The sequence below is a fragment of the Cydia strobilella genome, chromosome Z, assembly GCF_947568885.1.
Source record: "Cydia strobilella chromosome Z, ilCydStro3.1, whole genome shotgun sequence".
Taxonomy (NCBI): domain Eukaryota; kingdom Metazoa; phylum Arthropoda; class Insecta; order Lepidoptera; family Tortricidae; genus Cydia; species Cydia strobilella.
Genome location: NC_086068.1, coordinates 828,281 through 842,859, shown reverse-complemented (window position 1 = coordinate 842,859; position 14,579 = coordinate 828,281). Strand labels below are relative to the sequence as shown.

General features: G+C 40.3%; 1 protein-coding gene across 1 annotated transcript; it reads left to right on the top strand.

The window, feature by feature from the left end:
• Window positions 1-369: 369 nt before the first annotated feature.
• On the top strand, window positions 370-11,194 carry LOC134755042 (uncharacterized). The gene is made up of 9 exons (XM_063691520.1): window positions 370-523; window positions 2,319-2,471; window positions 3,815-3,950; window positions 4,420-4,547; window positions 6,539-6,664; window positions 6,855-7,019; window positions 7,626-7,768; window positions 8,929-9,010; window positions 11,072-11,194. The coding sequence occupies exons 1-9, from the start codon at window positions 370-372 to the stop codon at window positions 11,191-11,193; spliced, it is 1,209 nt and encodes a 402-aa protein (XP_063547590.1). The 3' UTR covers window position 11,194.
• The last annotated feature ends 3,385 nt before the right edge of the window (window positions 11,195-14,579 follow it).

The following is a 14,579-nucleotide window of genomic DNA, read 5'->3' as shown; positions in this document are numbered from 1 at the left end:
GTTTACACGGCGTGACAAAATTAACACCAAATTACCCTTTGTACAACCACAATAGAGAAAACACATTGTTCCCCCTCCGTATGCACGTCATAAATGCCCTATTCGCACTTTCCAACGTCCATTTACTAGTAGAATTACAAAACGGATGTTTCTTTAAAAAAATTAAATTGATATCGAGTAACTACCGTGGCCGGTTTTACTTTGGTGAACCGAAATGCGGATGTGACATATTTAAAAACTGACATTGACCTATTTTTTATAATTTTGGCACCAAAAAACACTTGTAACATAAGTAAAAACTAATATAGGTACTTAAGTTACCAAGTATCTCGTTTTTAAGTGTTATTTGCCATTTCTCCGATAGATACAATGATAGCTTTATTAATTCTTGTATTTGTATTCGGTAACTGTGAAAGTAATGACAGGTTCGGGATAAAACAAAATGGATTCCCGAAATGGCGACTCGGGAATTTGAAGAGTGGCGAGGAAAAGGCGAGGTTCTGGCCGCAGAGAGAGAATCGATGTAAGTAAGGAAAATGTTTTATTTTCAATTTTGGACGTGCTACATACGAATTTATTTTTATTTAAATTAGGCTAATTAGCCTTATAAGGTTTCATAGTGGTTTTTTTTTTTTTTTTTTTTATTATAAACTGATCGGCGATTGGCCCTAGTCACACCTGATGGAAAGTGAAGACAGGGCCTACGATGGAGCTCACCGGTTCAGTAACAGCCTATTCACTCTTGTTTTAAAGAGACCGAGGTCATATTGATCAGGGAATACAGATGGCGGGAGCGCATTCCATTCCTTAGCCGTCCGTACCAAAAAGGAGGAGGCAAAACGTTTCGTCCGAACGAATGGAATGTGGACCACGAACGGGTGCATACGCTCCCCGCGCCTGGATGTCCGATGATGGAAAGGGGAAGGTGGGATCAGGTCGTGCAGTTCCTGTGCGCACTCCCCGAAATGTATCATATGTATGTTTCATATGCCAACACCTTTACTGACTATTCAATGAACGCGCTCAGCGAACGTACCTACCTAAGTTTAGTGATCGCATAAAATGCTTGATTATTCGCACTTAAACTATCGTGAGACATATTTCAAAATATTTATCAGTACGGTTTTTACTCACTATTATTTTTAGTCGCTTTTGGCGACATGTTTCGGATTCTTTGGGAATCCATCCACGACGACAGGACACGACACACAACCGCCGCGGACACTTGTGCCTGATGGATTCCCAAAGAATCCGAAACATGTCGCCAAAAGCGACTAAAAATAATAGTGAGTAAAAACCGTACTGATAAATATTTTGCTTGATTATTATCGTAGATTAATATAATTCTATGATTTCTTTCTCAAGAAAGATACCTTTATTGTATTGTATATGTTTTTTTCTCCGCAATTTTATCGTGTTGTGTAATGTGCAGGTGTACAAAAGGATGACTCGCGTTAGACCGGGCCGTGTCCGGGCCGGAGCTTCCGGCGCTTACTTTTCTATGACATGACAGGTGATCACGTGATGCTTTCCATAGAAAACGAAGCACCGGAAGCTCCGGCCCGGACACGGCCCGGTCTAACGTGAGTCATCCTTAACCAATAATAGTTCTGTTAGCGTTCATGGTAGTTATATAATGCTTGGTAATTTGGATTCAATTCCTCGATTTCTCACATTACAACCCCTTAAATAACAGCTTAACATCTACTTTGAACGATTTTTGTCGTTAAACTTTTTCTCCGACAGACACCTACGATAACATTCATATACAGTTTTATTACTGTTTTTGCCTCAGATGTAGTTGTTTTTCCCCATTTTAGTTATTTTTTTATTTTCTCCATATCACAAAGAGCTTGATCCTATCTCTGATGATTTAAAATGCTTACTTTGAAAGACGTAAAGTAGAGAAGAAAAGAAACGTTTATTTGCAAGAATACGTAGATACGGTGGAGTTCACAAACATATTATTTAGCCAACCTTCCAAAAATATGTTCACACGCCTCCAAGACACCGACAATAAGGTCTTGTACATATATCAGGCGTGGCTCACTCCGCGATTTCGTCGCGTCGCTACAAGTACATGCGGCCCACATCAATTTTGGTGTCTAGCTATAGTAGTTGCCGCCCACCGCTACGGAACGGACGCCTGCTCGCGCTTGCGCCACCTAGCGGTCATATCTGTCGTAACAGACGCGTTTTGTTAGAGAATGAACCTTCTGTACCTAGTACTATTATTTATTCTGTGCATATATTTTGGAATGTTATGAACTCGATTGCTCAAAGTGTTACATAATATAAACATAATAACGTATGTGCAGTCCTATCAGTGTTCACGGTGGTGACGTTTCCGAACGGCGGCTGCGCGGGCGCCTCGGGCGACAACGGCACGTGTCTCGCGGCCCGGGAGTGCAGCGCCCGCGGGGGCTCCGCTAACGGCTACTGCGCCAACGGCTTCGGGCTGTGCTGCATCTGTGAGTCACTGTCACGTCCATGTCAATCACGGGGATCCTCAGACAACGGCGCTTGTCTTGCGGCCCGGGAGTGCAGCGCCCGCGGTGGCTCCGCTAACGGCTACTGCGCCAACGGCTTCGGGCTGTGCTGCATCTGTGAGTCACTGTCACGTCCATGTCAATCACGGGGGATCCTCAGACAACGGAGCTTGTCTTGCGGCCCGGGAGTGCAGCGCCCGCGGGGGCTCCGCTAACGGCTACTGCGCCAACGGCTTCGGGCTGTGCTGCATCTGTGAGTCACTCTGTCACATCCTTGTCAATCACGAGGGATCCTCAGACAACGGCGCTTGTCTTGCGGCTGGGAGTGCAGCGCCCGCGGGGGCTCCGCTAACGGCTACTGCGCCAACGGCTTCGGGCTGTGCTGCATCTGTGAGTCACTCTGTCACATCCTTGTCAATCACGAGGGATCCTCAGACAACGGCGCTTGTCTTGCGGCTGGGAGTGCAGCGCCCACGGGGGCTCCGCTAACGGCTACTGCGCCGACGGCTTCGGGCTGTGCTGCATCTGTGAGTCACTCTGTCACATCCTTGTCAATCACGAGGGATCCTCAGATAACGGCGCTTGTCTTGCGGCTGGGAGTGCAGCGCCCGCAGGGGCTCCGCTAACCTAACGGCTACTGCGCTGCCTGTTGGCTGCTACTTTGGGCTGTGCTGTATTTGTAAGAACTTAGAAAAGAAGTAAGTCCATACGAAGTAGGCAGAACAAATGTAAGCGCAGCAGCGTTGCTCTTGCATTACTGCCGCAGTGTTTTATGGGAGGTGTCACCTGTCGCTTAGTGACGGATTCAACGCCCTAATCGTCAGCAGAATGCAAATGCAATAACATTTTCGTGGTATATCCGTCATACGGATGCCAATATTGCGCAGTCAGCTAATTGAATAATATATATATATATATTTTTATACTACGTCGGTGGCAAACAAGCATAGGCCCGCCTGATGTTAAGCAGTCTCCGTAGCCTATGTACGCCTGCAACTCCAGAGGAGTTACATGCGCGTTGCCGACCCTAACACTCCGCGCCCTCGCTGAGCTCTGGCAACCTTACTCACCGGCAGGAACACAACACTATGAGTAGGGTCTAGTGATATTTGGCTGCGGTTTTCTGTAAGGTAGGGTACTTCCCCAGTTGGGCTCTGCTCTAGATCTGAAATGACATCCGCTGTGCTGTGCCCTACCACACAAAGCGAGATGACATTCACAGTGCCCATACCTCTCTTTTGGACGTAGTTTAAGGACATACCCTGGTCCGGACGTAGTTTAAGGACATACCCGGGTCCAAAATTAATTTAATCTTTCTGTCACAGTTATGACGTCATGTGGTAGCAGTACTTCGGAGAACGGGACCTACTTCGTGAACAGCGGATATCCTTCATCCTACGATGGCACGGGTTCTTGCGAGCTCACTGTGATTAAATCACATCCGGACGTATGTCAAATAAGGTACGGTTGTGACAATAATGCGACTTACGTCTTAATTAGAGAATCCTTCGTCCTACTACTGGTTCTCACTGTCATCAAGTCACGTCCGGGTGTATTTCGACACAGGAATGGTAGTGACAACAATGTGACGTATTATTTCGTGTACATTCAAATCGAGTGAGCAGAAATAATATTAGCTTTATATTATCAAATCTTCTTCTTCCTCGGTTCCTCATGGCTGAGGTTCGCGACCACATGAGGTCGTTATTTTGTGCACCAAGGCTCTCCATTCTGCACGATTTTCCGCCGTCCTTATAATAGGCGCTTGTGTAGATCCCAGGCAGGCCTAGAGGCTTCTTCATTATCAATTATCAAATTATTTTCTCAAGTATTTTTTTCGGATTTATAGATTTCTGGCTCGTAGGTGTGCGCTAATTAATTTAGATATCGTAATGACTAATGACATTACGGATATAAAATCTTTTTGCAGGTTAGACTTCAATCGCTTCACAATAGCCGGACCCGATCCAGTCAACAATGTTTGCAATCAAGATCAGTTCATAGTATCCGGTGGCAACCCCATACCGGCGATATGCGGCGTCAACCAAGGCAGTCACAGTTGAGTAAACATGCCGTTATTGTTCTTATTGAAAAAATATTATATAAAAAAATAGGACATTTTACAACAAAACTACCTAGTCCCACATAAGTGCAGCGTCTCTGCTAAGCAGAACGAGGGACAGCCCAAACAGCATCCTAAAGATGATTGCTGATCATGTGTGTTGTCCTGTAATTAATGAAATAATTTTAAATGTAAAAACGAATTTAATTTTTAAGTACTAACATTTTTTTAAAGAATATACTAACAAAAATTAAGATATTTTTTTTTTTTTTAATTTTTTTAGGAAACAAACAGTCACATACAGATAAGTTTAAACTTGCAGATATACAATAAGACCTATAGTTCCATTAATTATAACATACTGATATTGATAACAAGTAGAAACAGGGCTTGTTCGGCACTGCCTATAAATAGGAAGATACACAGAAGTAACAATTGGATACACAACTAATAAAGTACCTAAGTATCAAACATGCTTACAAACATACATACGTTACATAAGACTATAGAACAATTACAATTTTTTTTTTTAAAGCAAAGACTGCTATGGAAAAAGTAAGCTCCGCAGACCACTACTATATTTACCGAAAGACAATGAGAAGATATCTAGATTTATGAAATTAACATTGTAATCATGACAGGCTCGTCTAAAAAAAGTATTTTTGGCGAAATTAGATCTACAAAAATCGATATGGAATGTTTGGGGGTGGCGCGTGGGAATACGAGGCAATTTAAAGACAATTTTTTCAAGAAGAGTGGAACAATCAGTAAGGCCATTTAAGAGTTTATACAGAAACATTTGGTCTATATAAACACGTCGTGTATCTAGTGGCCCTAGACTACGACGGTGTGTGCTATTCTCTGACATATTCAGACCGTGGCGGAAATTGAGCGACTTTAACAGCTTTTTTTGGATTCTTTCAATTCTTTTTATGTGAACGGTATATTGAGGGATCCAGACGACGCTACCGAACTCTAAAATGCTGCGAACGTAAGAGGAGTATAATACTTTTAGGGTGTTTGGATCTTTAAATAATTGTTATCTTTATTTAATAAATGAAATTGAAATTGAATAAGGCTTGTGTTGTGGGTACTATATAAGATATAAATACTTAAATACATAGAAAATATCCATAACTCAGGGACATTCTTTGATAAACACACCAACTGACCTATATACTCCCACATAAGGCGTGTATTGTGGGTACTATATAAAATATAAATATATAGAAAATATCCATAACTCAGGGACATTCTTTGATAAACACACCAACTGACCTATATACTCCCACATAAGGCGTGTATTGTGGGTACTATATAAAATATAAATACATAGAAAATATCCATAACTCAGGGACATTCCTTGATAAACACACCAACTGACCTATATACTCCCACATAAGGCGTGTATTGTGGGTACTATATAAAATATAAATACATAGAAAATATCCATAACGCAGGGACAATCTATGATAAACACACAAATTACGCCCTTACCAGGATTGGATATTGTTTAAACTCATTCGACGACGATAGGGACTATGTCGGCCTTCCTGGACTCAGCAAAAGTCTTTGACATATTCCGTTCTCATCCCACTAAGTAACTAGAAGTTTGCGTATTTCGAAAGACTACACAACTTGCATACTATTTAATAGAATAAATTCAATGTGTTACTGTTAAAATCAGTGAATATCATAGCAATCCGAGAATCGTTTCTTTTGGTGTATCACAAGGTCGTATCCTAGGTCCTATTATTTTCACTTATATGTTATACATATGTCCAAGAAATATGTTTATATTAACAAGTCCTTCGTTCTCTGCGGGAGCTATGTCTACCATACTCACCACTCACCTGTGTATGCTGGCGATAATAATGCGAAGCGCAGGTGAAATACTCAGAAAGTTTAGCTACAAAATCAGCAGTGGATGCCGTCATAAATGCTAAGATGAAACAGACCCGTCGTCTGATTGTGAATATGTTTCCAGTGTACATAGACGCGGGGATCGGGTCCACGAATCCTGTGAAACTGACCTTCGTGAGCAGCGGGGCGGCTTTCGCCAGGATGTGGAAGGTCAAGGTCACGCAGATCCCGTGCAGCACCATCTATAGAGGTATATACTTGTAGATTTATTTAAGACACCAGTGCCGGACGGGTTTCTCTTTGAAACCGAACGGATTCCTTGAAGAATAAAGATTTTTTTCTTGGTCATCCGTTCATGACTCCAGAGCCCTACAATTTACAGCTCGATTTCTAAACCTTTATCGTTCGCTCAACTATCAAAGTAACATACAACCTTTCAGCTGACGAGGGCTGCCTGCAATACTACACGGGCGTTTCTGGCCAGCTAAAATCCTTCAACTACGACCCAGCGACAGGTTTGCAGCTCAGCAACCAGGATTATGGCATCTGTATCAGGATGGAGAGGAACTTCTGTGGGATCCAGTACTCCGCGTGTCCTGACGCGGGTATGTTACTCTAATGATGTGGTCTGTTAATCCTCATTAGGGACTAAGGCCAGGTCTTTCCTTACGAGACTAATTAGGAAGATCGACCGATGTGCAGGGTTAACTTAGACAATGATTTTAATTCTTATGATTATATTATTAGTGATCCTGTATTTAAGCTCCGACCATCAGAAGCCGGTTAAATACTTGATTATATTTTTCTTATTCTCAAAGAATTAACAAACTGTAGCTGCCGTACAGGTCTCGACGACAAATAAAAAGACTTCGATTTGAAGTAAACTTATAATCAATAGGTGCTGGTTACTTTACAAGGTACAGTTGACGTAAACGGTTAAAAGTGTAGAAGTGGTGGTAATAGTAGTGGTGGTAGTAGGCTGATGCGAAAGTGGTTAAGCTAATTTTGAATGGTAAAAAGGTAGTCTAAATTTAGGTGCCTCTAATTGGCCGCGATACAGGTTATGTGGAGCGCTCCTATTGATGCATTTAAATAAGCCTCCGCATAGTAAGCGAGCCCGACGGCTGCGTTTAGCTACTGCATTATACAAATAAAAGGTTGCGTTCGCAACACAAACATTGTGTCGACACTATTCTTAAAGTTATTTTCAGTGAACAACCGTTCCCGCGCTTTCACCATCTCCGGCAACAGTAATGGACCAGTCAACGCCATGGTCGGTTCGGGAGTTGGACCAAACGCGTGTGCCAATGATTGGCTACTGGTGCCTTGTGCGTCCAATGTTGGGCGAGTACAGGTATGTACTTATATGTGTACTTTTGAAGAACCCCGTGCTATAAACCCTGTGTAAACCGCGATAGTGAACTTTCCGCCGGAGCGTTCGCAGGAGGAAATTTCTCTGAGACCGCACACTCCGCACGGAAACCATTTAGGCACTAGGGTGTGATAGGTAGGGTGGGGTGTGGGGTAGGATAGGTAGGATAGGTCGTATGTACTGGTAGCCATACCACAAGGAAGCAAATCGTTTGTGAATCGTGTACCATTCAGGCAGGCTCAAGATCGAGCTAACGGCCCGGTCACGACATCGCGCGGCGACGGCAGCGGCGAGCGGCGGCCATAGGTGGGAAAGAAAGGTCCGATCGCTGTGTCTCGTTCCAAACTATGGCCGCGCGATGTCGTGGCCGGGCCGTAAAGGGTCTACATAGGGACAGCGAGACAGCAGAAGCGACTGCTTTTTACTATGTAGTGATAAGTTTTCACAAAGCTCGCAAAAAATTTATTATAATGAGTTTTTTATCTAGGTATGTTTTGTATCGAGATATGACCATGGAGACTGTATAAAGGAGCCAAATCTCTATGTATGAAAAGTGTCCATCAAAAAACAGTAATTAGGCGGCGCCACCATGCACCGAAATACTACCAAAAACAACCTACGTAATTTGGTCGGGTTATTTGTTGCCTTATATGTATGGATGGTATAGAAAGGATGCCAATCTCTTATGGCAGAATTGTTGCAAAAGTGACCGCTTTCAGCTTTAAATAATAGTTCCTAATCTCTCCGGTGGCGCTAGTTAGGCTCTGGGACATGAGTATAACATGAACCATACAAGGCAACAAATAACCCGACCAAATTACGTAGGTTGTTTTTGGTAGTATTTCGGTGTATGGTGGCGCCGCCTAATTACTGTTTTTTGATGGACACTTTTCATGCATAGAGATTTGGCTCCTTAATATAGTCTCCATGCTTATATGGTTCATGTTATACTCATGTCCTAGAGCCTAACTAGCGCCACCGGACAGATTAGGAACTATTATTTAAAGCTTAACGCGGTCACTTTTACAACAATTCTGCCACAAGAGATTGCGATCCTTTCTATACCATCCATAGATATGACCATACTAATGTCAATGATGTCATCAATATACTTCCAAATTAACTTTTTGTTATACTTTCAGCCTGCTCAAGCGCTCTGTACAGACCGCATATGTGGGGGCACTTTCTCCGCCGAGCTGTCCATGCAGGCTTCCACTGTTATGAGTAAGATATACCTACATAAATCACCTTTACACGTCTTGTAGGTATACAAGCCACCCCACATTAACAGGGCTACTCTTTATCTCCACGCTCCTGATTAGAAAGTTTAACAAAGAAAACCGGCTAAGTGCGAGTCGGACTCGCGCACGAAGGGTTCCGTACCATTACGGAAAAAAAACAGCATAAAAATCACGTTTGTTGTATAGGAGCCCCATTTAAATATTTATATTATTCTGTTTTTAGTATTTGTTGTTATAGCGGCAACAGAAATACATCATATGTGAAAATTTCAACTGTCTTGCTATCACGGTTCATGAGATATAGCCTGGTGACAGACAGACAGATGGACGGACAGACGGACAGCGGAGTCTTAGTAATAGGGTCCCGTTTTTACCCTTTAAAAACACATCCATGAATTTATTCGCAGATATATTACTTTTCTCACGATGTTTGATGATATTTCGTGATAAATGCCGAGAAATATACGAGAAACATTGTCGACATTCTCGACAGTGCCTTAACACTTAGCAAAACACACACACACACACACACACACACACACACACACACACTTAGCTTTGAATATTTTGTGTGTATTGTGCAAAGAATATAATACTCCATCTATTACGGAGTTATATCTATCTTTGATACTATTGAGCGCCAAGGTTTGCACTCACCTTCCGCTTTCTGCCAAATTAATGGTGCTATATAGTTCATACATCTGCTTGTTTAGTAGCAAGTAATTAATATAAATCAGTTCTAAATCTGGTACAACTACTGCATATCGATTACTTACTATAGTTACTCATCATTCGCTTGCCCTTGTCCCATTCACTTGGGGTCGGCGCAGCATGTCTTTTTCTTCCATACATCTCTGTCACCCGTCATCTCATCATTCACTTGCGTTAGATAGTTACTATACGATATATAGATCGCGATAATGAGGGCTATCGTTTTTTTGCTTACCAGTTGGCGCCTCTGTTGATGGTGGTCCAAAAGACATGCAAAAGACTAAAGAACAGCTTATGGATGGTATAGAAAGGATCGCAATCTCTTGTGGCAGAATTGTTGTAAAAGTGACCGCGTTAAGCTTTAAATAATAGTTCCTAATCTCTCCGGTGGCGCTAGTTAGGCTCTGGGACATGAGTGTAACATTTGATAACATGAACCAACAAATAACCCGACCAAATTACGTAGGTTGTTTTTGGTATTTCGGTGTATGGTGGCGCCGCCTAATTACTGTTTTTTGATGGACACTTTTCATACATAGAGATTTGGCTCCTTTATATAGTCTCCTTGTGTCAGTCATTGAAGTGGCAAGTGACATTTGACATTTCGAACTATGGAAAAGACCACCATCTGCACTAGCGCCCCTAGCGGCGAATTCATACGCGTTAGCCCTCAGATCCCGCGTTGCCTCGTTCTGGAGGAGACTGCGCTGTTCCGACAGCAAAATACTTGTGGCTGTTTCTGACGATATAAGGAGTCCGGTGTTTAAGCGCTGGATTTCTGTTCACATGGATCAGAACAGAAAATGACTGAACTAGGTAGATTTAGATTTATTTTTAACATGACTGACACCTCTTTGTGTCAATTAGTTGTTAACAAAGATAGATATAACTCCGTAATAGATGGATACAGTCTAAGGAAAAAACGTGCCTCGAAAATCAAGAAAATTTGATTCTCGTTCAGAGGGCGCTACTAGCTTTGGCCGACTGTCGTATAGATGGCGTTGACGGTTTCGTTTGTTATTTAACAATTTTAACGCATATCAGTGAAAGAACATGGGTCAAAATCATAAAAATAATTAATGCCAATAACAAAAATCATTTATCCATATTTAAATACATTTTATCGTATTTTTATAAATCTTCATTTTTAGTTTTAAAGTGTGTCGACAGATGGCAGTGAATTTACTGGGGTTACAAAATTTACTATGACAGTACCGCTCTAGTATAAGTTACTCTATGGTTGTTAAATAGTATTTAATTTTGTACGCAATATGGGTGAATGCCTAAAATAAAAGCTTTTTATTTTATTTATTAATTATTTATACATTTGCAGGTACTGTGAAGCCGTTCCGTCTCTGGTTCCACACGGACAACATAGAAGCACCGTTAGATATCGCCAATCGCGGGTTCTGTCTCAACTACATTCAGCAGCCTTGTACCAATAATGTTTTATAATTATAAATGTTACATATGTGTAACTCCATTTGTACTGTAATTTAAGATTTAATAAAAGATTTAATCATGGACTGCTTTTAATTTTTATTACAGTGCCATCTGTAGGAGTTATATCTATCTTTGGTTATGGCAAAGATAGATATAACTCCGTAATAGATGGATACAGTCTAAGGAAAAAACGTGCCTCGAAAATCACGAAAATTTGATTCTCGATCAGATGGCGCCACTAGTTTTGGCCTACACTCGTATAGAGGGCGTTGACTGTTTCGTTTGTTATTTATAATTTTAACGCATACCAGTGAAAGAACATGGGTCAAAATCATATAAAAATAATTAATGCAAATAAAAAAATCATTTATCCATATTTAAGTACATTTTATCGTATTTTTATAAATATTTATTTTTAGTTTTAAAGTGTGTCGACAGATGGCAGTGAATTTACTGGGGTTACAAAATTTATATATCACACAAACAGCTAAACACACATTAATTTCGAATGCAGTAAACTCATGCATGTACCTAATCTAAAATTGTATCCTAAATCCTAGTTTTTTTATATCATAGTAGTTTACGTCAGGCTAGCACTGGCACCTTGCCTACATGTTTGCAGTTTGTAATGTTCACGATAACACGGGACAGAAGCGGTTTCAGTAAACCCGCGTTTTAGGGAAGTGGGTTAATACGCGCCCCGGAAAGCTGGATGCAACTTAAATGGGGCATTCTTTTTGCATGTCTTGCGGTGCTCTTAGAGACTGACATGTGGGAAATATACACTCATACTCAGAGTGAACTGACGATTTATGCGACTGTGGACTTAAAGGAAAAATGACGTTGACGATGTCGAAAAAAGTCAACTTTTAATAAATAATTATGTCTACGTACGGCAGTTGGAATCGGAAGTATTTATAAATAAAATTGAAAATACATAAATACAGGAATTACTCTACTCTGGATTAATTGTTATATGCTTTTGTACCTGACTGGTCAGATTTTTAATCAAAATACTGTTTTATTACATTTATATAGGGTACTTACTTATTATCAAACTAGTCTGGTTAGATCTACCTGTTCTTTTTTAATGACTGATTAGAATTTTAAATTGGAATTCCCAAATTTTCTTTGGGAAGGTCAATTTTATCGTACTTATACTTAGGTCGGCTTCTGAAAACATTAACTGTTAAAATTGTTTGTATTATTTCACGACTCATAAAATGTAAGAGTAATAACATTTAATGCAATATACACGTAATCCCAGCAGCCTCTCAGTCCACCACGGACTGTGTATAACTCCTTTATCGTTTCAGCCGTAAACAATTTTAATTGTCACGATTTACTGCCTATTTCCTCACACTTTCACAGCTTCTACTTATTTCAAAACGTACTATGATACTTCCGTTATTTTACATCTAATATCATCATCAGCTAATAACACTTATGGTCAAATTATATACAATAAAATATTTAATCATGGACTGCTTTTAATTTTTATTAAAGTGCCATCTGTTGTGTAACCGTAACAGCACTAACAGCAAAACTGTTATGGCAAGAGTTCATACAAGACTTGAACATTATCAAATTATGTAATTACTAATATTACTGTAAGGTACTGTTCCATAATATAATATGACTGAAACAATATTATCAGTTAATTTACTAAGGACGGCTTAGATTAAAAGAACAATTGAAAAAAAATAAACAATAGTAACGTAAAAGTTGTGGGGAGCAAGAATCTATAACTGCTGCCATCTATGTAAAGCGTGAGTAACTATCATATACCATGAAAAAGTTTCACGCAAGGAACGTTCACAGTCGTTGTGTTTCCAGCACTGGTCAACAGATGGCACTTTTATCAAATATTATCTGATTAGTCAAATACTGTCAAGTAAACCTGGATAAGGGTTGTGTGATGGACAGATAGGAACTTAAACATTTTACAAATGAATGGTCATTTATACAATATGGTACACAGTTTCATGGCAATAATGTATGTGCTACTATAAACGAATTTTATGTAACATCCCAGTGAAAACCCATTTTCACGAGTAAAACTAGTTTTCCAAAACGCATTTTCACTAGTTGCAACTCGGATTTATCAAAACTAGTTGTCGCAAAAGTACATTGGTGAAAACTAGTTTTGACTTTTCGGGAAAACGCATTTTCACTATGTGAAACTAGTTTTCACGGTAGGTATTCTGCCAGAGTTAAAGGATAGGTGCGACGATGAGCAAAGCGAGAAGGAGTATGTTAGGCTAACCGTTACCATCAGTCAGCGCGAATTCGAGAGAATGGCGAGAAATTAATGTCCCAAAATTAACACTGAAACGGGATTTAATATAATGCACTCACTTTTATCATTTTGACCTTACGTTTTGAACGTCACACATTGAGGGGCCCACTATCAGTCCGCCGGACGATATCGGCCTGTCAGTTAGAACAAAAATTTGACAGCTCCGAACAACTGACAGGCCGATATCGTCCGGCGGACTGATAGTCTGTGGGCCCCTTTACCTTCGCGGCTATAGGCAAACTCAAATCATATACGTACCTAAATTACCACCTAGATAAAATGTATTTTTTCTTAGTGCTACTTTCATATAAGTACCTCATTAAAAAATTCGGTAAAGGGGTATTTGTAAGAAAAGAACCTAAGTGACAAAAACTGACTTTCCATTTTGAGTCGCGTCCAGTCTCCAAGTAAGCAATAACTTGTATGCAATTTACGTTACATTGCCGACTACTAAGGTAAACTGCATTCAAAAGTTTGATCATATACTGCAATGTAATGTAAATTGCATGCAAGTTCTTGCTAGTCTAAACCTCGCTTTAAACATAGTAAATATGTTATCATAACATGAGGTTTTATACCTACTCACTGTTTCTGACGTATTTAGTTTTTCACCATGGAGACTGTATAAAGGAGCCAAATCTCTATGCATGAAAAGTGTCCATCAAAAAACAGTAACTAGGCGGCGCCACCATACACCGAAATACTACCAAAAACAACCTACGTAATTTGGTCGGGTTATTTGTTGCCTTGTATGGTTCATGTTATACTCATGTCCTAGAGCCTAACTAGCGCCACTGGACAGATTAGGAACTATTATTTAAAGCTTAACGCGGTCACTTTTACAACAATTCTGCCACAAGAGATTGCGATCCTTTCTATACCACCCATAACATGAGGTTTTATACCTACTCACTGTTTCTGACGTATTTAGTTTTTCACGTACGTAGTTGTCATGTTTATTGTGAACTTTGACGTATATTTTTATGGTGTTTGGTAAGTAAAGATGTAAGAGAGTTTCGTATATATATTATCTTTATGATTATATAAACCAAATGGACCGTTAATAACAAGATTTTTATCAATGTGAGTTAGTGGTGTG